The 24712-nt window shown below is 47.5% G+C and overlaps 2 protein-coding genes across 2 annotated transcripts in view; one reads left to right on the forward strand and one right to left on the reverse strand.

Moving 5' to 3' along the window:
• The window catches only part of eif2ak2 (eukaryotic translation initiation factor 2-alpha kinase 2), a 140408-nt gene extending 134433 nt beyond the window's left edge, over nt 1–5975 (forward strand). Inside the window, exons 18-21 of the mRNA XM_070884643.1 lie at nt 796–924; nt 4124–4228; nt 5395–5457; nt 5555–5975. Coding sequence (XP_070740744.1) covers nt 796–924; nt 4124–4228; nt 5395–5457; nt 5555–5662 — 405 coding nt within the window. The 3' untranslated portion in view covers nt 5663–5975. The remainder of the gene's footprint in view (nt 1–795; nt 925–4123; nt 4229–5394; nt 5458–5554) is intronic.
• A 207-nt stretch (nt 5976–6182) lies between these two features.
• Nucleotides 6183–24712, reverse strand: part of slc35f3b (solute carrier family 35 member F3b) — an 87687-nt gene continuing 69157 nt past the window's right edge. Inside the window, exons 8-11 of the mRNA XM_070884644.1 lie at nt 20234–20405; nt 18444–18526; nt 18272–18350; nt 6183–6347 (exon numbers count right to left, since the gene is read on the reverse strand). Coding sequence (XP_070740745.1) covers nt 6183–6347; nt 18272–18350; nt 18444–18526; nt 20234–20405 — 499 coding nt within the window. The remainder of the gene's footprint in view (nt 6348–18271; nt 18351–18443; nt 18527–20233; nt 20406–24712) is intronic.

Below are 24712 nucleotides of genomic sequence, written 5' to 3' on the forward strand. Positions count from 1 at the left end.
CTGCCTTTTGTCTGCCCCCTTTTTTAAACAGAGGCGTTACATTAGCTGCTTTCCAATCCGCTGGTACCTCCCCAGAGTCCAGAGAATTTTGGCAGCTTATAACGAATGCATCTGCTATAACTTCCGCCAACTTCAATCAACATCAGTAAAACAGATTATCTGCTCATTATCACAGTGCTGTTTGTGGGAGCTTGCTGTGCACAAATTGACTGCCATGTTTCCCACATTACAACAGTGACTACACTTCAAAAATGCTTTGGGACAACCTGAGGTCCTATAAATGGGAATTATTTTTTTCCTTCCTTGATTCCTCCCTCCCTTCCTCTCATGCCCAGCCTCCAGGCAATGCCTTTCAGCTTTACCTAGAGGCCTCAGGGTTTCTTCATTGTCCTTAAAATGAGCACTGCGTTCAGTTCTGGGCACTGCCCCTCGGGAAGGATATATTGACCTTGGAGGGTGCGCAGTGCAGACTCACCGGGGCTGAAAGGGTTAAATTATGAGGATAGCTTGCAGAGACTAGGCTTGTGTTCTCTTGCGTTTAGAAGATTAAGGGGTGATCTAATTGAGGTGTTTAAGATGATTGAAGGAGTTGATAGGGTAGATCGGGAGAAACTATTCCCTCTGGTGGGAGAGTCCAGAACAAGGGAGCATAACCTTAAAATTAGAACCAGGCCGTTCAGCGGGAAATCACAGCAGGTGTATTGGTTTAAATTTGTCTATTGTTTAAAAAAAGTAATGTTTTCAAATGCAGTAAATTGACTGAATAATTCTATTTTTTTTTTTGGTGAAAAAAAGCCAGATAATATCTTCCTTGACAAGGGAACCATCGTAAAAATAGGCGACTTTGGTCTTGCTACAACACTGGAAGATAAGAAAGCGCTCACCAGGGACGTCGGAACACCTGTATTCATGAGCCCAGAGCAGGTGAGGAGAATAGGCTGAGCCCCTTGTCACCAGGGGCTTTTATAGAGTAGAATCAGAGAATCGTATAGCACAGAAGGAGGTTGTTCGGCCCTCGTGCATGTACCGGCTCTTTGCCAGAGCTCTCCAATTAGTCGCACTCCCCCCGCTCTTTCCCCATTGGCCTACAAATAGTTCCTTTTCAGGTATTTGTCCAATTCTCGTTTGAAAGTTACTATTGAAGGTGCTTCCACCATCTTTTCAGGCAGCGCGTTCCAGATCATAAAGCGCTGTGTGAAATATTTGCTACCTTCCTATCTGCTGGGAACGTTCTAGAATCTGGGGAATTTTGGAAGATCACAACCAATGCATCCACTATCTCTGCAGCCACCTTTTTTGGAACCCTAGGATGTAAGCCATCAGGTCCAGGGGATTTGTTGGCTTTTAGTCCCATTAGTTTCTCAAGTACTTTTTCTCTACTGACCTTAATTACTTTAAGTTTCTCACTCTCACTAGCCCCTTGGTTCCCCACTATCTTTGGTATGTTTCTACTGTGAAGACAGATACAAAATATTTGTTCAAAGTCTCTGTCATTTCCTCAGTCCCCATTATAATTTCTTCTGTCTCAGCCTCTAAGGGACAGCAAATACTTTTACTACTCTCTTTCTTTTTACATACTTGTAGAAGCTCTTACAATCTGTTTTTATATTTCTTGTAATTTACTCTCACATTCTATATTCTCCCTTTCATCATTTTTTTGGGTTATCCTTTGGTTTCTAAAGCTCTCCCAATCCTCAGGCTTACTGCGAATTTTCGCAACATTATAAGGCGCTTCTAATCCAATGCTATCCTTAACTTCTTTAGTTAGCCACGGATCACTTTTCCCGTGGAGATTTTATTTCTCAATAGAATGTATATTTCTTTAAATATTTGCCACTGCTTATCTACCGTCATACCTTTTAATCTAATTTCCTAATCTACCTTAGTCAACTCGCCCCCTCGTCGCTATGTAATTGATTTTATTTAAGTTTAAGACTAGTTTTGGATTTAAGTATTTCACTCTCAAACCCAATGTGAAATTCTATCATATTATGATCACTCTTCCCCAGAGGATCTTTTAATATGAGATTACTAATTAACCCTGTCTCATTACACAATGCAAGATCTAAAATAGCCTGTTCCCTGGTTGGTTCCACGACACATTGTTCGAGGAAGCTGTCTCGAATGCATTCCATGAACTTGTCCTCCGGACTACCTTTGCCAATTTGATTTGTCCAGTCTATATGAAGATTAAAGTCCCCCACGATTATTACATTACCTTTGTTACAAGCTCCGACTATTTCTTGATTAATATTCTGTCCAATGGTATAGCTACTATTAGGGGGCCTATATACTACTCCCATCAGTGTTTTCTGCCCCTTGTTATTCTTTATCTCCACCCATACTGATTCTACTTCTTGATCTTCCGAGCCAAGATCCTTTCTCTCTACTGTCCTTATGTCATCCTTTATTACCAGGACTACTCCTCCCCCCCGGTCTTTTTCTATTCTGTCGGTCTTTTCCATCCTGTTTGTTTCCACTTATGGGGTTGTCCAAAACGAGGGATCATAAATCTAAAATAGTCACTAATAATTCTAATAAGGAATTCATGAGAAACTTCTTTACCCAAAGAGTGATGTGAATGTTGAAAAGAACAGCACAGGTGCATTTAAGGGGAAGCTGGATAAACACATGAGGGAGTCACAGATAGATAGATTTTTAACCAATAAGGGAATTAAGGGTTACGGGGAGCGGGCAGGTAAGTGGAGCTGAGTCCACGGCCAGATCAGCCATGATCTTGTTGAATGGCGGAGCAGGCTCGAGGGGCTAGATGGCCTACTCCTGTTCCCAATTCTTATGTTCTTATGAGAAAGGAATAGAAGGATAGGGTGATAGGGTGAGATGAAGAGGGGTGGGAGGAGGCTGGTGTGGATTATAAACACCGGCATAGACTTGTTAAGCCGAGTGGCCTGTTTTTGTGCTGTACATTCGATGTAACTGGACCTGGCATGGAGTCTCGATTAATGGGAATGCAGATCAGCAAGATTGCAAAATTGCAAAGTGCCGCAGTACAGCGGGACCTGGGGGCACTTGTGCATGAAACACAAAAGGTTAGTATGCAGGTACAGCAAGTATCAGGAAGGCCAATGGAATCTTGGCCTTTATTGCAAAGGGGATGGAGTATAAAAGCAGGGAAATCTTGCTACAGTTATACAGGGTATTGGTGAGGCCACACCTGGAATACTGCGTGCAGTTTTGGTTTCCATATTTACGAAAGGATATACCTGCTTTGGAGGCAGTTCAGAGAAGGTTCACTCGGTTGATTCCGGAGTTGAGGGGGTTGACTTATGAGGAAAGGTTGAGTAGATTGGGCCTCTACTCGTTGGAATTCAGAAGAATGAGAGGTGATTTTATCGAAATGTATCAGATTATGAGGGGGCTTGATAAGGTGGATGCAGAGAGGATGTTTCCACTGATAGGGGAGACTAGAACTAGAGGGCATGATCTTAGAATAAGGGGCCGCCCATTTAAAACAGAGATGAGGAGAAATTTCTTCTCTCTCAGGGTTGTAAATCTGTGGAATTCGCTGCCTCAGAGAGCTGTGGAGGCTGGCTCGGTGTCAAATTTTGCCTGGTAATGCTCCTGAGGAGAACCGGAGGCAGCTGTCGAGGTGGTTAGGAGGTAAGCACCAGCACAGACCAGTTGGGCCGAATGCACGGTTTCTGTGCTGTACATTCTCGGTAATTCTATGAACACATCCAATCAGATGGCAACTCTAGTCCTCCATGGAACGTTGCTCCCAACATTTCTCATTGCCGAGGCCCATATGTATGGTGGAGCTTTCCAACAGATTGTTACTGAAATTCTTAGTTCAGAAGAATGTTTCACTGCACTTAAAAACTCTCAACAGTCGAAAGAGTTTTAGGAGCAGGAAAAAAGTCACTAGGCCCGAAAAGGTCTGAGCCTTTTCCCATAGCAATAACTTGCATTTATATAACGCCTTTAACATAGTAAAACGTCCCAAGGCGCAAAATTTGACACCGAGCCAGATGAGATATTTGGGCAGGACTTGGTCAAAGAAGTAGATTTTAAAGAGCATCTTAAAGGAGGAAAGAGAGGTTTAAGGAGGGAATTCCACAGCTGTCATTGACCTATTTTGAACCTGCTTGACCTCTCTCTGCAGGTTAGAGGGGAGGGTTATGACCACAAAGTCGACATCTTTGCACTGGGGCTCATTTTCTTTCGGCTCCTGTGGATACGTCATGGGACCGTAACAGAAAGATCCGAGGTATGTTAGTCATTTATATATATTGGGGTAGCTGATAATCGTCAGTGCTTCCCTTGCAAGGCCAGCAGCATAGGAGGGGCATGAGGCCTAGTGCCTGGGGCCTAGTGCCTGGGGCTCCCTGGGCCCGGAATCCTCTGCCCAGGAACAGAGCAGGTGGGACAAGTGTGGGGACTGCCGTAAATCGGAGATGTTTGTAACAGTATCAAAACCTGTAAACATTGCTAGTGACTGTTTCAGCCCCCAGCCGTGTGGGGGGTCCCAGGTCCAATCCTTGGCCTCTGCTTAAATAGTCTTTCAACCGAGGCAGCAGTCGGAGTGGCTGCAATCAGCTGCAGCTCCCTGGGGTTAGGGGCGGGAACTTGGTTCGATCTCCTTATCGCCACCTAGCGGCCTGGACTGGATATGTGCGGGCGTGTGGTCATTGGGTGAGGGCAATGTTGACTGGGCTCTGATGGCCTCCTCCAGTCCCGACAATCAAACCTCACTTAATTAACTGTCCCTTAACTGACTATCTCCAACAAGCGAGAGTCTAACCATCGCCCCTTGACATTCAACGGCATTACCATCACCGTAACCCCCACATCAACATCCCGACACCATCCAGGACAAAGCAGGCCGCTTGATTGGCACCCCATCCACCACCTTCAACATTCACTCCCTCCACCACCGGCGCACCGTGGCTGCAGTGTGTACCATCTACAAGATGCACTGCAGCAACTCGCCAAGGCTTCTTCGGCAGCACCTCCCAAACCCGCGACCTCTACCACCTAGAAGGACAAGGGCAGCAGGTGCATGGGAACACCACCACCTCCAAGTTCCCCTCCAAGTCACACACCATCCTGAAATATATCGCCGTTCCTTCATTGTTGCTGAGTCAGAATCCTGGAGCTCCCTCCCTAACAGCACTGTGAGAGCACCTTCACCACACGGACTGCAGTGGTTCAAGAAGGCGGCTCACCACCACCTTCTCAAGGGGCAATTAGGGACGGGCAATAAATGCCGGCCTAGACAGCGACGCCTACATCCCGGGAATGAATTAAAAAGGTGAGGTGTCTGGCGGGGGATGGGGGGGAGGAATGGGAACGTCAGTACCTGTGTGGGCTGTGGGGAGATAAAGTAGAGGAATAACCATCAGTGCTTTTGGTGATTATTTTTGCTTTATTTAGAAATGGCCAGAAATTCGAAAGGGCAACTTTCCTGCACCCTTTGATGAAAAGTGCCGCTCTGAGGTAACTGCAACATCTCAGCGCGGTTTGGGAACATATTTTCTGTTGCGCGGTCAGTTGACGGTGGATGTTCAAGCTCTTTTGTGTCTGTCGCCCTCAGAGTCTCTTGATCCGGAAAATGCTGAGTGAAACTGCCAGTGCGAGACCAGAGGCAGATGAGATACAGCAGAGACTGAAATCTGGTGAACAGGATTCAAAAACCATCTAAAGAAACCGGGACCAAGGCAACACCTCCCAGATAACGAGCTCGGATTGGGAAGTCAATCAGTTAGCATCCGTTTTTTTTTTAAATCCTATCATGTGATCTTTGAAATTCACTTTTAATACTGTCATAACTTTGTTAACACCACTAATTTATGGTGAATGGGTAGTCCTGTCGCTATAGTAACAATCTAGTTTTTGAACCAATGTAATGAGCGGCAGGTCAGTTACCTTTGCACTCCGAAGGTTATGTGGTATATCGCACGCATCTTCCCTAAAATTCCCAGGGATTCTCCCAATCTCCAGCTATATGGCCTTTCATAATTTCCGGACCTCCCAAAGCGCTTTACAGCCAGTGAAGTACTTTTGGAGTGTAGTCACTGTTGTAATGTGGGAAACGCGGCAGCCAATTTGAGCACAGCAAGCTCCCACTAACAGCAATGTGATACAGGTGCAGCATCGGGAATCCGGAATGTTCCGGAATCCAGACCCGACGACCTTGGGGCCTCGCCTCGCCACCGCTGCCCTTACCTCGGGGCCTCCTCGCAGGCCCGCCCGAACACCTCATCGGCAGGGCCCCGCCTGACACCATCCTTGGCGGGGCCAGACTGCCCGAACAGCTCCTCGGCAGGAACCCCACCCCCCACTTCCTGACGTTCCGAAATCCGGAAATATCCAAAACCTGGGCTCGGCTGTTTCCGGATTCGTGACGCCAGAGAGCAAATCGAAAGTCCGGAGGAAAGGCCCGGAATCGGGAAAGGCCTTGGTCCCGAGGGTTCCGGATTTTAGGTACTACACCTGTAATGACCAAATAATCTGTTTTAGTGATGTTGGTTGAGGGATGAATATTGGTCCCAGGACGTCGGGGATAACTCCTCTGCTCTTCTTCGAAGTAGTGGCCGTGGGATCTTTTACGCCCACCCGAGTTTTTAGTGATGTTGGTTGAGGGATAAATATCAGTCAGTGCCATTTTGTCACTGGTAACTTTGAATATGTTTTCTCAGAATTTGAAACTATAACAGTTCCTAATAAGGAGATCTAAACTGTTCAATAATAATGTGAGCGAGGAAATAAGCACAGTTGAACACTGTATTGGTGTGAATTTGAAAAGCCCACATGGCTCCCGCAAATAGATAATTTCTGCTGGTTGTTAATATCTGTGTCTCCTCTGAGTCAGAAGGTCATGGGTTCAAGTTCCACCCCCCCCCAGGGGACTTGAACACATAATCTAGGCTGACACTCCAGTGCAGTGCTGAGGGAGTGCTGCACTGTTGGAGGTGCCGTCTTTCGGATGAGACGTTAAACTGAGGTCCCGTCTGCCCTCTCAGGTGGAAGTAAAAGATCCCACGGCCATTGTTCAAAGAAAAGCGGGGGTGGGGGGTTAATCACCCCATCCCCTCTGGTGTCCTGGGCCAATATTTATCCCTCAACCAACATCAGTGAAACAGTCATTATCACATTGCTGTTTGTGGGAGCTTGCTGTGTGTTGATTGGCTGCCGCGTTTCGTACATTACAACAGTGACTGCACTTGAAAAAGTACTTTAGTGGCTGTAAAACACTCTGAGGCGTCCCAAGGATGTGAAAGGCGCTATAGAAATGTTCTCCACGTCTTCCTCCTTCTTTAAGACTCTCCTTGAAACCTCACTCTTTGACCAAACCTTTAGTCACCTGTCCTAATTTCTCCTTATGTGGCTGGTAGCGTCGCTGTGAAGCACCATGGGACGTTTTACTATGTTAACGATGCTATATAAATACAAGGTGTTGAAGTATGCCAATGTCACAGTAAAGGAGGAGCGGGTAGAGAAATTGGATAGGATAAAAATAGATGAAGAGCAGACACTTAGAAGTTTGGCGGCATTCAAAGTAGAAAAGTCACCCACTCCGGATGGGATGCATCTCAGGTTGTTGAGGGAAGTAAGGGTGGAAATTGCAGTGGCTCTGGCCACAATCTTCCAATCCTCCTTGGTTATGGGAGTAGTGCCAGAGGACTGGAGGATTGCAAATATTACAACCCTGTTCAAAAAAGGGAAGAGGGATAAACCCAGCAACTACAGGCTCGTGTCGGTGCTGGGGAAACTTTTAAAGTCGGTAATCTGGAACAAAATAAATTGGAAGAAAATGGGATAATAAATGAAAGTCAGCACGGACTTGTTAAAGGCAAATCACGTGTGACTAACTTGATCGAGTTCTTGAATGAAATAATGGAGAAGGTTGATGAAGGATAATGTGGCAGACTTCAGGAGGCCATAGACAGACTGATGAAATGGGCAGACACATGGCAGATGAAGTTTAATGTAAAGTGATGCATTTTGGTAGGAAGAATAAAGAAAGGCAAAATAAACTAAATGATACAATGTTTGAAGTGAACGCAGGAACTGAGAGTCCTGGTGGTTAAAATATAGAAATCTTTGAAAGTTGAGAAGGCTGTTAAAAAAGCATACGGGAATCCTTAGCTTTATAAATAGAGGCACAGTGTACAGAAGCAAGGAAGTTATCCTAAACCTTCATAAAACACCGGTTAGGCCCCAGCTGGAGTAGTGTGTTCAATTCTGGGCACCACACTTTAGGAAGGATGTCAAGGCCTTGGAGAGGGTGCGGAGGAGATTTACTAGAATGGTACCAGGGTTGTGGGACCTCAGTTAAGAGCTTTTCACAACCTCAGGATGAACCAAACGTCCGTGGAAGGCAGTTTAAATGAAAATTGGGCAGTGTGTAAAACGGGCTGGAGATTTGCTATCATCCAACACGAATTTCAGCCCCAATTTCTCCACATCCATCCTAGCGAACCCCTTCATGATGTTAAAGACCTCTATCAGGTCTCCTCTTAATCTTCTCTCTTCCAGAGAAAAGATCCTCGTGCTTGTTCAATCTTCCCCGACAGTTGGGTCCTCTCCATTCTCATTGCTCTCCTCCTACCTTGCACCACCTTCTAAAATCCCTTCTCATTGGTCCGGCCTTTGCTTCTCCAAGCCCTGCTAAATTATCCTTTGGCTGTTCACCATATCTCTCCTCCTTCCTTGTGGAGAGAAATATTTGTTTTATTGTTACGAGGAGGGTTGGGGGGTAAGATGTTATTTTCTGAGTTGGTGCTACAGGTGTGGAGTCTCACTGCCCCCTCCCTGGCCCGCCCCTCATTCCTCCCCCTTCCCCCACCCCACCCACTCCCTGATCCGCCCCTCATTCCCCCCCTCTTCCCCCACCCCGTTCCCTCCCTGGTCTGCCCCTCATTCCCTCCCTCATTCCCACCCTCTTCCCCCACCCCGCTCCCTCCCTGGCCCGCCCCTCATTCCCACCCTCTTCCCCCACTCCGCCCCCTCCCTGGTCCGCCCCTCATTCCCCCTCATTCCCACCCTCTTCCCCCACCCTGCCCCCTCCCTGGTCCACCCCTCATTCCCCCTCATTCCCTCCCCCTTCCCCCACCCCGTTCCCTCCCTGGTCTGCCCCTCATTCCCTCCCTCATTCCCTCCCCCTTTCCCCACCCAGCTCCCTCCATGGTCCGCCCCTCATTCCCCCTCATTCCCACCCCCTTCCCTGCCCCGACCCCTCAATCCCATCTGTGCCTTGCCCCCTCATTCCCTCCCCCTCCCTGCCCCACTCCCTCATTGCCTTCCCTCTCCCCTTTGGTGCACTGTACACAGTTCTGGTCTCCATATTATAAAAAGGATCTAGAGGCACTGGAGAAAATGCAAAATAGATTTAAAGGATGATACCAGAACTGAGAGGTTCTAACCATCAGGAAAGATTGAACAGGCTGGGGCTCTTTTCTCTCAAAGATGGGGCTGAGGGCTGACCTGATTGAGGTGTTTAAGATTATGAAGGGGTTTGATAGGGTAAATTTAGAGAATGTTTCCTCTTGTGTTGAGACCAAAGCTAGGGACCATCAATATAAGATGGTCACTAATACATCTAATCAGGAATTCAGGATAAACCTCTTTACCCAGAGAGCGGTGAGAATGTGGAACACGCTGCCACAGGGAGTGGTTGAGATGATTAGCATCGATGCATTTAAGGGGAAGCTGGATAAACACATGAGGGAGAAAGGAATAGAAGGATATGCTGATGGGGTGAGATGAAGAAGGGTGGGAGGGGGCTCGTGTGGAGCAGGAACACCAGCATGGACCCGTTGGGCCCAATGGCCTGTTTCTGGGCTGTACATTTAATGTAAAAAGGACACGAGGCAAATATATGCTGTTGATAACGTTATTTGGCGAAGACTTGAGCCATTAAAGGATCAGTTGAATGGTGTGGTGATGTGTTTTGGATCGATAATAATAGACCCAGGTTCGGGATCTGGATGAATGTTAAATAAGAGACAAAACAAATGAAGTAAAGATAAAACACCGTTTACTGAGAGAAAAGAAACATAATACAGTTTACGAAGAAAAGAGAAGTATGATAAGATGCAACAAAGCCCACAGCCTTCGGCCTGTCGGGAACTCCACAACGACGGCTGGTCAGGAACCTTCGGGGTCCCGGCACCGCTCGCTAATCACGGTCCAAGGTGATTTAAAAAAGGAGGGAGAGAGAAAGCAGGGAATTATCGACCGGTCAGCCTGACCTCAGTAGTGGGTAAAATGATGGAATCAATTATTAAGGATGTCATAGCAGCGCATTTGGAAAATGGTGACATGATAGGTCCAAGTCAGCATGGATTTGTGAAAGGGAGATCATGCTTAACAAATCTTCTGGAATTTTTTGAGGATGTTTCCAATAAAGTGGACAAAGGAGTACCAGTTGATGTGGTATATTTGGACTTTCAGAAGGCTTTCGACAAGGTCCCACACAAGAGATTAATGTGCAAAGTTAAAGCACATGGGATTGGGGTTAGTGTGCTGACATGGATTGAGAACTGGTTGGCAGACAGGAAGCAAAGAGTAGGAGTAAATGGGTACTTTTCGGAATGGCAGGCAGTGACTAGTGGGGTACCGCAGGGTTCTGTGCTGGGGCCCCAGTTGTTTACATTGTACATTAATGATTTAGACGAGGGGATTAAATGTAGTATCTCCAAATTTGCGGATGACACTAAGTTGGGTGGCAGTGTGAGCTGCGAGGAGGATGCTATGAGGCTGCAGAGTGACTTGGATAGGTTAGGTGAGTGGGCAAATGCGTGGCAGATGAAGTATAATGTGGATAAATGTGAGGTTATCCACTTTGGTGGTAAAAACAGAGAGACAGACTATTATCTGAATGGTGACAGATTAGGAAAAGGGAAGGTGCAACGAGACCTGGGTGTCATGGTACATCAGTCATTGAAGGTTGGCATGCAGGTACAGCAGGCGGTTAAGAAAGCAAATGGCATGTTGGCCTTCATAGCGAGGGGATTTCAGTACAGGGGCAGGGAGGTGTTGCTACAGTTGTACAGGGCCTTGGTGAGGCCACACCTGGAGTATTGTGTACAGTTTTTGGTCTCCTAACTTGAGGAAGGACATTCTTGCTATTGAGGGAGTGCAGCGAAGATTCACCAGACTGATTCCCGGGATGGTGGGACTGACCTATCAAGAAAGACTGGATCAACTGGGCTTGTATTCACTGGAGTTCAGAAGAGTGAGAGGGGACCTCATAGAAACGTTTAAAATTCTGATGGGTTTGGACAGGTTGGATGCAGGAAGAATGTTCCCAATGTTGGGGAAGTCCAGAACCAGGGGTCACAGTCTAAGGATAAGGGGTAAGCCATTTAGGACCGAGATAAGGAGAAACTTCTTCACCCAGAGAGTGGTGAACCTGTGGAATTCTCTACCACAGAAAGTAGTTGAGGCCAATTCACTAAATATATTCAAAAGGGAGTTAGATGAAGTCCTTACTACTCGGGGGATCAAGGGTTATGGCGTGAAAGCAGGAAGGGGGTACTGAAGTTTCATGTTCAGCCATGAACTCATTGAATGGCGGTGCAGGCTAGAAGGGCCGAATGGCCTGCTCCTGCACCTATTTTCTATGTTTTTTAAGGTGAAGTTCAAAGAGCTACGGGACAGTTCCGTTCCTTTATACTATTGAACAAACATGGGTGCATGCGGCTTATGGCCAACTCCTAATCTGTAAGGCCCCAGCTGTTCTTCCACAAAGCATGAGACCTCGAGGCGCCGATCGTTCCATAAACAAGCTGGTGTGTGCATCAAGGTGTCTCTCTGCATCAACAACATTCCACGAGACATGAAGCAGAAAACACACTGTAAATGTCGGAATATCATAATTAACCCGATGTGATTAACCCTATACAATACAGTCCACCCTTGATATTTAGACATTCTAAGTAATATAATCGAGTTGAAGGCGTAATGCATCAGTTACACGCTGAGTATGCACAAGCAACGTCCGCAATCTACACCAAAGAATACATACGAGCATTAATATCAGTAATAACACGCCGAGTAAAACAACGATAGGATGTATTAACAGCTTCAAAGCGGCGGATGTTTTTGGGGACCATCCGTAAAAGCTGTCCCACCAATGGTGTGCCGTAAGGTCAGTGACCGTTGTTGCAACTCTGACCAAGGCGCCTTTACTGTAACTCATCGCAACTTGCAGAGTATGAAGAGTACGCCCTCGTTTGCTCAATTCGTCAGTGACTTTTTGATTATCTTTTAGAAATGGAGCTAAACGAGTTTGGTCTGCAGTGGGAGGAAGGTTAGTAATGCCTAGGACGGTGCGATGGCGCACAACATTTTTCCATTATCCCAATCGATATGACCTTTTAGAATGAAGGTCATATATGGTATACACATCTTTAAAGCAAGCATTTAGAGGAGGATAGACACTAGTAATACAAACCTGATTCTGTCCGATTTCATGTAAAATTGTATCATTGTATGGTACAAGTGTCCAAATACATGTTCCCGCTGTATGCTGTAGGGAGCATGGTTCAAACACAGGTGTGTGCAAAGGACACACCATACCGAAAGGCCATATTTGACAATCTTGAGCTTGGTGAGTTCTATTGCTAGCATCAATGTATCCACCCTTGAACACGGGTACCCACAGATTCTGGCCATACAGGTGGGGAAAGCACTATAAACTGGCACCAAATTAAAGTAAATTTGAAAACGTCAGTGAGACAAAGGCGTGATATATTAGCCACAATATTAGGAGGCATAGGAACAGGAATAGGAGCATTAAACTCGATGGATATCGAGACCTTACAAAACAAAATACAAAAGGTAGGGAGACTCACTGGAGATGCAATTCAATTGCGAAATGCATGGGACAGAGGTCTCACAGAACAGATGTTTTCTAGTTGGCTGTCGGACGTAATGCGATGGGAACACATAGATAAAACTACTCGAGACAGGGAGTGTCACCGAACCACAACAAGAATTAGGTCATCTCACACAATGCATGTTTGAAGAAGTAACCCGGCAACTAGGCCGAGTTAGAACGTATTACCATGTCAGGGCATGCAGATAGTTGGAGCAAAATATTCCACTTCGGCAACAGAAATCTAGGGCTAAAACCGGTTGTGCAACATACACATTGTGATGACCAGGGGTGTAACTTTACCATGAGAATAGTCAGTATCACAATATCACAGGTTTTAGCCCTAGATTTCTGTTGCCGAAGTGGAATATTTTGCTCCAACTATCTGCATGCCCTGACATGGTAATACGTTCTAACTCGGCCTAGTTGCCGGGTTACTTCTTCAAACATGCATTGTGTGAGATGACCTAATTCTTGTTGTGGTTCGGTGACACTCCCTGTCTCGGGTAGTTTTATCTATGTGTTCCCATCGCATTACGTCCAACAGCCAACTAGAAAACATCTGTTCTGTGAGACCTCTGTCCCATGCATTTCGCAATTGAATTGCATCTCCGGTGAGTCTCCCTACCTTTTGTATTTTGTTTTGTACGGTCTCGATATCCATCGAGTTTAATGCTCCTATTCCTGTTCCTACGCCTCCTAATATTGTGGCTACTATATCACGCTTTTGTCTCACTAACGTTTTCAGATTTGCTTTAATTGTTATTATATTACAAGTGTCAGACGGCTTGTCCGCATACCGGACTTGTAGTGTGAGATTTAATATGGGTGGGGGTGTAAGCACAGGTGTACATGTAGAGTGTAGTCGTTGCCAATGATCCATGGGGTTCTTAGAATGCTTAACTACACACATTGACCAAAAGTGGCCCATAATCCCCCTACCAGTGATTACGGAGGCATTTGTACATCCATACCATAGAGATGTATTTAACTTAATTTCGTCTGACATAGTGCCATTGCTTGACGTAATGCTGCAGGCCCAACTCCTTAACCATGTGACGTTGTGCAATAACGACACATTGGGGTGCACATTGCATATCATTGTCATATCTTTTTGCCACTTGATTGATAACGTGATGCTGGCCCCCGTGCTTACTGTTAATCACACCTGTCCTGGGCCTCCCCAGTACCCGCATGTGTCACAAGTAACGCTCCAGTGTCCTATGGTGCAGGCTTGCCCGGAAGGACAGTTAAAATTGTCTTGTGTACGATCAGTGTTAGCTAACCGCCACCCTATACGGCCATCCCATGCTGTGTTGGAGGATGGAAGCAGCACAGTCACAGATAACGAGACACAGAGACTGGCCAGCACCAGTTGGTAAGTCGCCATTTTGGACAGAATTCCTGTGGGAGGAAGCATAAGTTTATTAATTTCAGCCTCGTTTAGTCAATTTATCCTTGTCAGCACAGAGAGGAATATCTTGACCAGTCAGGAGCACCCAATAAGTGTTTCCTTCTCCTTTTGCTAAGATTTCCCCTGCTTGTAAGGGTTTCTGGGGGTACTGCACCCACACTTTTCCTCCTTCACAAACTGTGTTCTCAGTCTGATTTCCTTTTTCAATAGTAGGGACACTAACTTTGCCTAACATGTGGCTTATGGGAGTTCACCCCGCAATGGTCAGTGATTCAGATTGTGCACTGCTTGTGGTAAGACCTTTAACCACCCTTGCAATGTGTTAGTGGGAGTTAATATTTTAATCTGTTGCTTAAGTAGTCCATTCATGCGTTCTATTAACCCTGCAGCTTGCGGATAGTAAGGTATGTGGAACATCCAATAGATCCCGTTGTCTACCGCCCACTGTTGCACTGTTTGACCTGTGACGTGCGACCCATTATCGGACTGTACTTCTGCTGGCTCACCGTAGTATGTGATTAAATTCTCCAGTCCTTTAATCGTACTTTGTTGATTCCCTTTAGTTACTGGATAAGCTATCAAAAGTCCAGAATAGGTATCAACAGCAAATATTGGAACCGTTGTTGCAATGGTAAAGGTCCTACATAATCAACTTGCCATATTTGTGCTGTTTGAGTCCCTCTCTTAATATGGGCACCGGGTTGTCGTTGTAGGGGAAAATGCTTCACCTTTTGACAAATTTCACAGGTGTTTATGATCTGTTTACCACCGTCCGTAGTCAAATGTAACCCCCTATTTCGTGCCCATTGTATCGTACCCTGAATGCCCAAATGTCCAGATTTGTGGTGGGCCCACTTGCCTATGCCATATTCTTCCTCTTCTGCCTCTTTGACAGCCCGTACCCGGGCTATATTATCAACGGTGTTATTATATTCAGAGGTCTTTGAAGTGTTTTTCATGTGAGCGTCCACATGATATACAGTTATTTTCATCTTCTGGGCTTTGGACCGTATTTGTTCCCATAGGTGCTTTCCCCACAAGTCTTTCCCAGTTATTTGCCAGTTATGTTCTTGCCAGTTTTGTATCCAGCTCGCCATGCCATTGGCTACCGCCCATGAGTCAGTATATATGTGTACTTGTTGCTGTTCCTCTTCTAACGCAAGGACTACAGCTGCTAGTTCTGCTAGCTGGCTGGAGCCTCCCACGCCCTCGTCATGCACAATTGTCTGGGATTTTGGATTGAAGTTAGCGGCTTGCCATCGCCGAAGGCTGTTTTGCCAGACCGCTGAGCCATCTGTGAACCAGGCATGGCTACGTTCTTCAGGTGTTAACTGTTCAAAAGACACGCCCCAGGAGATCGGTGACTCCTGGGTTAAACTGACAGACGACTGCGTAAGTTCACTCTCAGCTGTTTGTGGGTATTCAGCCACATGCTCATGTAGTCGGGTGATCCCTTCTTTGCACCTCTCTAGTGGTTACCGGCTGTTCCCCATCTTGCTATTTCGTCTTATTTGTTATAAGGGGTCTAGCTTCCGTGCTCGGAGCGTATGGGGGAAGGTCTTTAGTTTTCTCCCGTTCCCCCCCCCCTCTCCAGCTGTCCACTCATATTCTGAGTCAGAGGAGTACCAGATATTTTTGGTGCAACACCCACAATTTTTTCCAGCTTGTATACATTCCCCACACGATTCTGCATTGGCTTTTAAACACTCACTGGGATCTGACTGAGCAAGTACAAACCACATGCAGCAGCAAATCAGTGCAGTACAAAGGATATATTTCAAATCCATCTGTAATTTTCATCGCCTGGCTTTCTTTTTATTTTGTACTGTCGCCAGACGGCATATTAAAGTTTCTGATGTTCATTGACCTTGTCAGCTCGTTCTTGTGCAGTGCGGATCGCTTCAGTCAGGGTCGAGTTTTGACTTTCCAAAACCTTAACAGTTGTTTTTAACTGTAGGTTTTCTGCCTCACTTTCCTTAAGTTGTTTACACATCACCCTTAATGCTGTCAACAAAATCCATCCCAATTGTGGGGGACTACTTTTCTCCTGTGGGAAGTCCGCTTACTCCAGGAGCGACAGTACCACGTGGAGTACGGCTCTATCTTTGCTCTGTTCCAATAACTGCGTATCCCAATGTTGCGGGGGTCCAAACCGGGCTAGCACATTGGCAAGAGAGCCAAAACCCTCATCCCTCGTGCCCCACCCTGGTATTCTATACTTCTCTCCCGCAGCAGGAGACTGCTTGTCTTTTCTCTTAAACATTTTACCAGATCCTGTTCGTGACGCCAAAATGTTTTGGATCGATAATAATAGACCCAGGTTCGGGATCTGGATGAATGTTAAATAAGAGACAAGACAAATGAAGTAAAGATAAAACACTGTTTACTGAGAGAAAAGAAACATAATAATACAGTTTACGAAGAAAAGAGAAGTATGATAAGATGCAACAAAGCTCACAGCCTTCGGCCTGTCGGGAACTCCACAACGACGGCTGGTCTGGAGCCTTGGGGGTCCCAGCACCGCTCGCGAATCACGGTCCAAGGTGAAGTTCAAAGAGCTACGGGACAGTGCGGTTCCTTTATACTATTGAACAAACATGGGTGCATGTGGCTTCTGGCCAACTCCTAATCTGTAAGGCCCCAGCTGTTCTTCCACAAAGCATGAGATCTCGAGGCGCCGATCGTCCCATAAACAAGCTGGTGTGCGCATCAAGGTCTCTCTCTCTCTCTCTGCATCAACAACATTCCACGCGGCATCAAGCAGAAAACACACTGTAAATGTCGGAATATCATAATTAACCCGATGTGATTAACCCCATACAATACGTGATGGGAACCTGGGATGGGAACTCGTGCTCTCTGTCTCTCGCTCTCTGTCTGTCGCTCGCTCTCTGTCTCGCTCGCTCTGTCTCTCACTCTCTCGCTCTCTGTCTCTCGCTCTCTCTCTGCCTCTCTCTCACTCTCTCTCTGTCTCTCTCACTCTCTCTCTGTCTCTCGCTCTCTCTCTGTCTCTCGCTCTCTCTCTGTCTCTCACTCTCACTCTCTGTCTCTCACTTCGCTGTCTCTCTGTCTCACTCTGTCTCTATCTCGCGCTCTCTCTGTCTCCCTCTCTCTCTGTCTCTCGCTCACTCTCTATCTCGCTCTCTCTCTGTCTCTCGCTCTCTCTCTGTCTCTCGCTTCTCTGTCTCTCTCTGTCTCTCACTCTCTCTCTATCTCGCTCTCTCTATCTCGCTCTCTCTGTCTCTCGCTCTGTCTCTCTCTCTCTCTCTCTATCTCGCGCTCTCTCTGTCTCCCGCTCTCTGTCTCTCGCTCACTCTCTATCTCGCACTCTCTATCTCGCACTCTCTCTATCTTGCTCGCTCTCTGTCTCTCGCTCTCTCTGTCTCCCACTCTCTATCTCTCGCTCACTCTCTGTCTCGCACTCTCTCTATCTCGCTCTCTCTATCTCACTCTCTCTCTGTCTATCGCTCTCTCTCTCTCTCTCTGTCTCTCGCTCTCTCTCTCTGTCTCTCTCGCTCTCTCTCTGTCTCTCTCTCTCTCCCTCGCTCTCTCTGTCTCTCTGTCTCTCGCTCTCTCTCTGTCTCTTGCTCTATCTGTCTCTCGCTCTCTATCTGTCTCTCGCTTTCTATCTCACTCTCTCTCTGTCTCTCTCGCTCTCTCTCTGTCTCTCTCGCTCTCTCTGTCTCTCTCGCTCTCTCTCTGTCTCTCGCTCTCTCTCTCTGTCTCTCTCGCTCTCTCTCTGTCTCTCTCTCTCTCCCTCGCTCTCTCTGTCTCTCGCTCTCTCTCTGTCTCTTGCTCTATCTGTCTCTCGCTCTCTATCTGTCTCTCACTTTCTATCTCACTCTCTCTCTGTCTCTCTCTCTCTCTCTCTGTCTCTTGCTCTCTCTGTCTGTCTCGCTCGGGGTGGAAATTCGGTACCGCCCATTTTATGGCGGTGGGGCGGTAAATTTTGCGCCAGGAAATGGTTTGCATCTGCAGCCGCAAAATTCACAAGCTGGGCCTGCGCTCCACACCTCTCTTGGGGCACTAGGCCGGCTGAGCAACTGGAAACCCTGAGCTACCCGGTCTCTGAGCGCCTTCAGAGAGGCTTCCCTGGAAGAAGAAATCGGCAAAAAAAACATTCCCAATTCCTTACTGACGCCACATCAACATACATCGCTAAAATAAAAAAACAATCACACTTACCTCAGGTAGATGTTCCTTCCCTCACTGCCCGATTGGACCGCCCGCTTTCCCAGGCGGTCACACAAGGAGGCGCAATGGGTCCCCTAGAAAACACATTTCAGAACTTTGCCGCAACCAGGGCCGTTGAACACCGACTCGCCTCTCCCGGGGCGGTACTGCTCCGCGCCCCCTCAAAACTGGCACCGAATGTCCCAGCGGAGCGCTTGAAGCTGGCTGCCCGCCCGGGGAAATGCTTTACGCCGCCATTACCGCCCCTGCGGGGAGCAAACGGAGAGGGCAACGGACTGAACTTCCACCCCAAGGAATCGGGTCATGTGACTTGTATCGGTGACACTCGTGCACAGAATAAATTCTACCCGATGGGTAGACCGAGCATTCCACGCTTGCAGTAATGCTATTGTATGTTTTTAGGCCCACAAACAATTTTTTTATTTTTACAACATTTAAATAAGTAGTTTTTACAGAGAGTTGTCCGTGTGCAAGGAATGGCACGTTTTATTGACCAGCAACACGTAAAGTGAGGAAGACATGTTATCATCGTTACAAATAAAGCCAACACGATCCCCAGGGGAGATGTTTTTTATTAAAAAAAGATCGGGAGGGGAGAGGGAAATTGCCCTCTATCCCACTTGGATTTGAATTAAATGAAGAAATACTGCCCGGATAGATGGGGCGGAGAATGGAGCGAAATTAGGCACTTTTGTGGAAAAAGATGTACGGAGCGGTGTTGGGGACGGAAATGGCCTCCGCGGGGCGCTGCAGGGGGCGGGAGCAACGACTGAGCATCCAATTACACCTGACCCCTCTCTCTCCCTCAGTCAGAATGAGGCACCTGGTCCCAGCCTTCAAGGGCAGGTCCTGTGACGGGAATACTGGGATATTGCGGTGTGACAGGAAACTGGGATATTGCACTGTGACGGGAATACTGGGATATTACGGTATGACAGGAATACCGGGTTATTGCTGTGTACCGGAAATACCAGGATATTGCACTTTGACGGGAACACTGGCATATTGCGCTGTGACGGGAATACGGGAAAATTGCGCTGTGACGGGAATACTGGGTTATTGCTGTATGATGGAAATACCAGGATATTGCACTTTCACGGGAATACTGGGATATTGCGCTGCGACGAAAGCAGGTAGGTGCTGCTCATTCTCATCAGTTGCGTTTGTTGTGTGCGGTGTGCAAAACACGGTGAGGCGGAGAGGCAGCACGAGGGTAACCGGATTCACCAATGCCCCAGGTCGAGGCGCTGGGGCAAGCTGTGGAGGGCAGGAGGCTGGCAAGGCCCTCTCGGCAGGGCTTCCGACATGCTTGGGCAGAGGTGTCGGCCATGTCGGTGGTGGACCGGACGGTGACTCGGTGCGGAAAGAGGTTCAACGACATCACTCGAGTGGTGAAATAATGGTAAGTACTGCAGGGAATCGAATACGGCCAGAGTGGTCTCCCGGACTAGTTTCGATCGCCTGCATGGGTCGGAGAGGAAATTTCCCAGATTTTATTTCTCCCCTAAATTGGCCTGGGTTTTTAATCTGGTTTTTTGCCTCTCCCAGGACTCCGGTTGGGGTGGAGTGTAGAATGTTTCAGTGCAAGGGGTGTCGCAGTTGTATGAGGCCAACTGGTTGGTTTGGGTGCTCTTTCCGCCATTGTTCATAGGTTTATATGTAACCTTCAGGGCTGCTGACCGAGGGCCGTGCGGCTATTTGTCGGCCGGCGCGGACATGATGGGCCAAAATGGCCGCCTTCTGAGCTGTAAATTTCCATGTTTTGACATGCTCCCACCTACGGTTGACCGGGCCGCTTTGGTCGGCAGCTGTTTGCGGGGAGAGAGAGAGAGGGAGAGCAGGCAGCAGCACAGCGAGCTCAAGATGGAGGCGGGCCTCGTGGCAGCAGAGTTCTGCAGAGAGAGGCAGGCAGGCACCAGCAGAGCACCTAAAATGGCGGCGCCCAGTAGGAACCTCATGGAAAAATCAAAATGGCGTCTTAAAAGGGAAATGTACCCGGGAGTCTTAAAGGGGCTTTACACCATTGGCGGTCCCCACAAAGAGACTTTTGTAAGGGCAAGAGTGAGTCAAAATGATTACTGTGATTTGTATGATGACGTGATTTATGACAAGAGTTAATATTTTGATGCTAAAATGATTACTATGATTAAAATGATTGCCAAGATTGGTGAAAAGAGTTAATATCACAATGCACAGTTAAAAGGGTTACTGGATCTGTGACTAACATGACTAATGGATGAATGCGATTTCTCATTTTATGTGATTTATGCAATTGTTCAGCGGCTGCAGACAAGCCGCAAAAGGCAACTATTTTCTGAGAACAGAGGCAACGCACCAGTTGCCATACCCTGTCTCAACGCAGCCCATTACCTCGAGCAAAAAGGGGCAGTATGCTGCCACCGTACCTCACCTAGTGGAGCTGGGATTTAATAACTGTTCAGTGTACCTGCAACCTTTTGATATAACTCTTCAACGCATACAAATGTACTGTCTATGTGTACCTGCTTTCTACTGGAGATTATGATTGTGTACTTGTATCACCCATGTAAGGACTGCAAATACCACATACTTGGACCGGATCGCAAGCATAATCTCTACATGGGGGGGGAACCAGGCCGAGGTTACCGGCAATTTGCTTTTGGAACTGGGGGGCGGAGTGAGATGTTATGTATTGTCCATGTACATTAAATGTACAGTTACAATGGTGCGCCACAAGGGGCACTGTGGTGGGAGACCCGAAAGTACCTGCGAGACAGAGTATAAAAGGCTGCCCACCACACCTGAAGGGCACTCTGGAGTTACACAATAAAGGACCAAGGTCACAGCAGTTACTACAACACCAGACTGTGTGGAGTCAGTGATTTGAGTGCTACATACATCACGCCACCAAAGCCAAAATTCTTACCAATGCATTTTATTCTTGCTTTGTGCAATTTCTTATAAAATAGACAATCATGTTTCATCCTTTTTTGACATAATTAACACAGTTATGCAGAAGAATGAATTTCATCCTTTCTAGATAAAAGTGGTTTTAAAAACAGTAGCACAGTCTCAGGTAGTCGAGCCCACCCACCCAAAGTGTTCCCTTGGCTCGTTGCTAATTCCTTTTTAGAAATCCACTAAGGTTCCTTGTCTACTCCAGTAATTGGTTTTACATACTTACCACCCTCTTAGAGTCAGACAGCATTGCAGGAGGCCATTTGGCCCATTAGGCCTGTGCTGGCTCTTTGAAAAAACTACCCAATCGCCCTCCCCCCCCCCCCACTCTTTCCCCACAGCCCTGCAATTTTTTCCTATTCAGGTATATACCCAATTCCCTTTGGAAAGTTACTATTGAATCTGCTTCCACCGCCCTTTCAGGCAGCGCATTCCAGATCACAACTCGCTGCTTGAAAAAAATATCTCCCTCCCCCCCGGTTCTTTTGCCAATGACCTTAAATCTGTCTCCTTTGGTTACTGACCCTACCTCCTCCTGCAACTGGAAACAATTTCTCCCTACCTACTCTATCAAAATCCCTCATGGCTTTCAACACTTGTGTTCAATCTCCCCCCTTAACCTTCTCTTGCTCAAACAATACCAGCTTCTCCAATCTGCAAACATCAGCGACTGGTGATATCTGCACAGTGATGGGATTTTAATTCTATGGCGACGAATCTGGTCTGATAGGAGCAAAGATTCAGAGGGCTCGCCTCCCTTCACTCCCCATCTCTCCCCCAAGGCTCCATGGTACTTACCTATGTACTCCCTATGTAGAGGGACGTGACTGGGGCCCAGGAGAGGCGTGAGTCCGGGGCCAGAAGAGGCGAGGGCCCAGGGACAGCACGGGCCCAGCCCACACTGTGCGATATGTGAGCGCACTAGGTCCGTGCAGCAGAGCAGGTCTCCGGTCGCCTTGGTTAACCCTTGCCGCTGGACCAAGACCTCGCTCTGTCAAGCCCGTGTGGTGGCTGGTGTGCAACGGTCACCCCACGTTAACAAAATCCACACACAGGCATCTGCCACCCTTCAAGGATGTAGTTCGGGACCTGGAATATTAGGTCCTTCATTGAAACACCTGTGAACTCATCCCTTTTTGGCGAGGAAGCAAGTCACCCTCGATACGAGGGACCGCCTATGATGATGCCATGAGGTGTGGAAGCTTGGACCATCCTTCGTCCCCTGTTTATGGTACAGTCCGTTCAGTAAGTATTCAGGTACCAGAGTTGGAGTGAGGTACGAGATATCGCTGAGCTTTGTATCATAGAGTCATCGCCGCTGGACAAACCTGCATCTTTCCACTTCACACTGGAGCTGCTAACTGCTCTCCTGCAAATGCACAGACTTGTACGATCACAGAGGCTGCTTGAAAAACAAAAGTTTTCAATAGCAAGCCTTCACTGAACCCACCTCTCATCATCTGATAATGTGGAGAGGTAATGCTCGGCTTTGGCACGGTTACCAACCCACCAGGGTAGCCTTGGAGTCTCCAGGAATCCAATCATAGGGGCCGTTAAAAAAAAAAAATGGCGTTTTCTTTTCTATTGTTTTATGCACACGGTATTATTAGTTATAAAAATATTGAAGACGGGAGAGGCGGTGGGGGAAAGGCTGTTTGACTCACGGCGGAGAATCATCCAATCGGGTAACGAAGAATCTGTCTCCCTTCCGATTGGCCGCCGCGAGGATGGAAGTGAGAGGCAGCCAATGGCGGTATGTGGGGGGGGGGGGGCGGGGGAGTGTGCGCGGTTGGAGGCCGGAGGTCATGTGATTAAATCTTGTCCAACCAGGGCTGGGGAGTGTTTTTTTGGCAGTGAGGACCATGCACACACTGCATGTGTTTTATACCCGGATAACATGCTTTATTTCCAGTCACCATTAGATTTGTTTTATAAACATGTACATTCAGACGCTTTTAATTAGAATATTTGGAATGACACATGCAAGCACTAGCTAGAATTATTTTTTGTCTTGGTTTCTTTCTTTCTACCAGTAGAAAGTTCAAAGACCCGAGAGATCGGCCAAATATCTGGTACTGAGGTGCGATAGTCCAAAAATGTAACAGTTCTCTTTGTGGTTAACGCCAGGGATCTGTTTCGCAAGACATTTTTTGCTAAGTGTAAAAAGATCGCAAGTCAGTAAGGTCACCGCAGAAAGGGTGGTTGGATTGGCAAAAAGATTTAACTTTAACAAAAGTGTCGGCCATGGCTCAGTGGGCAGCTCTCTTGCCTCGGAGTCAGAAGGTTGTGGGTTCAAGACCCGCTCCAGAGACTTTGAGCGCATAAATCCAGGCTGACACGCCCAGTGCGGTGCTGAAGGGGTGCTGCACTGTCGGAGGTGCTGTCTTTCGGATGAGACGTTAAGCTGAGTTACGTCAGATAGCGCTCCCCTGCTTTTCTTTCACGGGCCGTTCACCGCATGGTACAAGTGGGCGGAGTGTGCATAGGACCCCCAATTTGCATATTTAAACAACCCCCCCTGTCCACCCCTCCGTCCACCCCGCCCAGTAGAGGGGGCCCTTCTGTATGCTGGTTTACAGACCAGGAATCAGCCTCCCCGGCCTCCCCCCCCCCCCCCCCCCACGTCCCTTCCTCTCAGGTGAATATCGCTCTCGCCAACGCAACGCCTTTGTCGTTGTTCCAAGGTCACGCAGCCTTCCCGACACCCTGCGTCTGCCTTTAATAATATTAAACAACCCTGCACCAGACACCCTTCATTCACAGGTCTTCAAACTCTGCATTCTCGACCAGCGACCAAAAAAGTATAAAATATTACACGGCCCTGAAAGGCACCGCTGACACTAGCCCTTATAATTGAATTGGTAGCGCTGGGTTGTGAGAATAAAGAGTTTAAAGATCAGGATTGCGGATTTCACAAGCTGGCATTCAGCGATTTGGGGAATGCTAATCGGGAAACCGGGGGTCCAAATGGAGGACCAAAATCAGGCAGCCTTGAACTCTCTGTAAAATCTACCCGACTGTTTCTCTGACCCGAAAAGCTGCAGCATCTCGAACGTGAATTGCAGCTGGCTAATATTTAAAAACCCTGTTTCTGCCCCCAGCTTCCCAATAGCCTGTAAATCTTAAACAGGCGAGGAATAGTGGGGAGGAAAAGTGAGACGGCAGAGGTGGGATTGAGTGCGAATCGGCACCACGCATGTCTCAAACCAAGGGGGGTGCAAAACCATGCAGCCGATTTGCCCCCTCCCCCACCCCCCATTATCAAAAGCATTTCCAGCACTCCCTCCCTCCCCCTCTCCCTCCCCCCCCCCCCCCCCGAGACC

The sequence above is a fragment of the Pristiophorus japonicus genome, chromosome 7, assembly GCF_044704955.1.
Source record: "Pristiophorus japonicus isolate sPriJap1 chromosome 7, sPriJap1.hap1, whole genome shotgun sequence".
In the NCBI taxonomy this organism is placed as follows: domain Eukaryota; kingdom Metazoa; phylum Chordata; class Chondrichthyes; family Pristiophoridae; genus Pristiophorus; species Pristiophorus japonicus.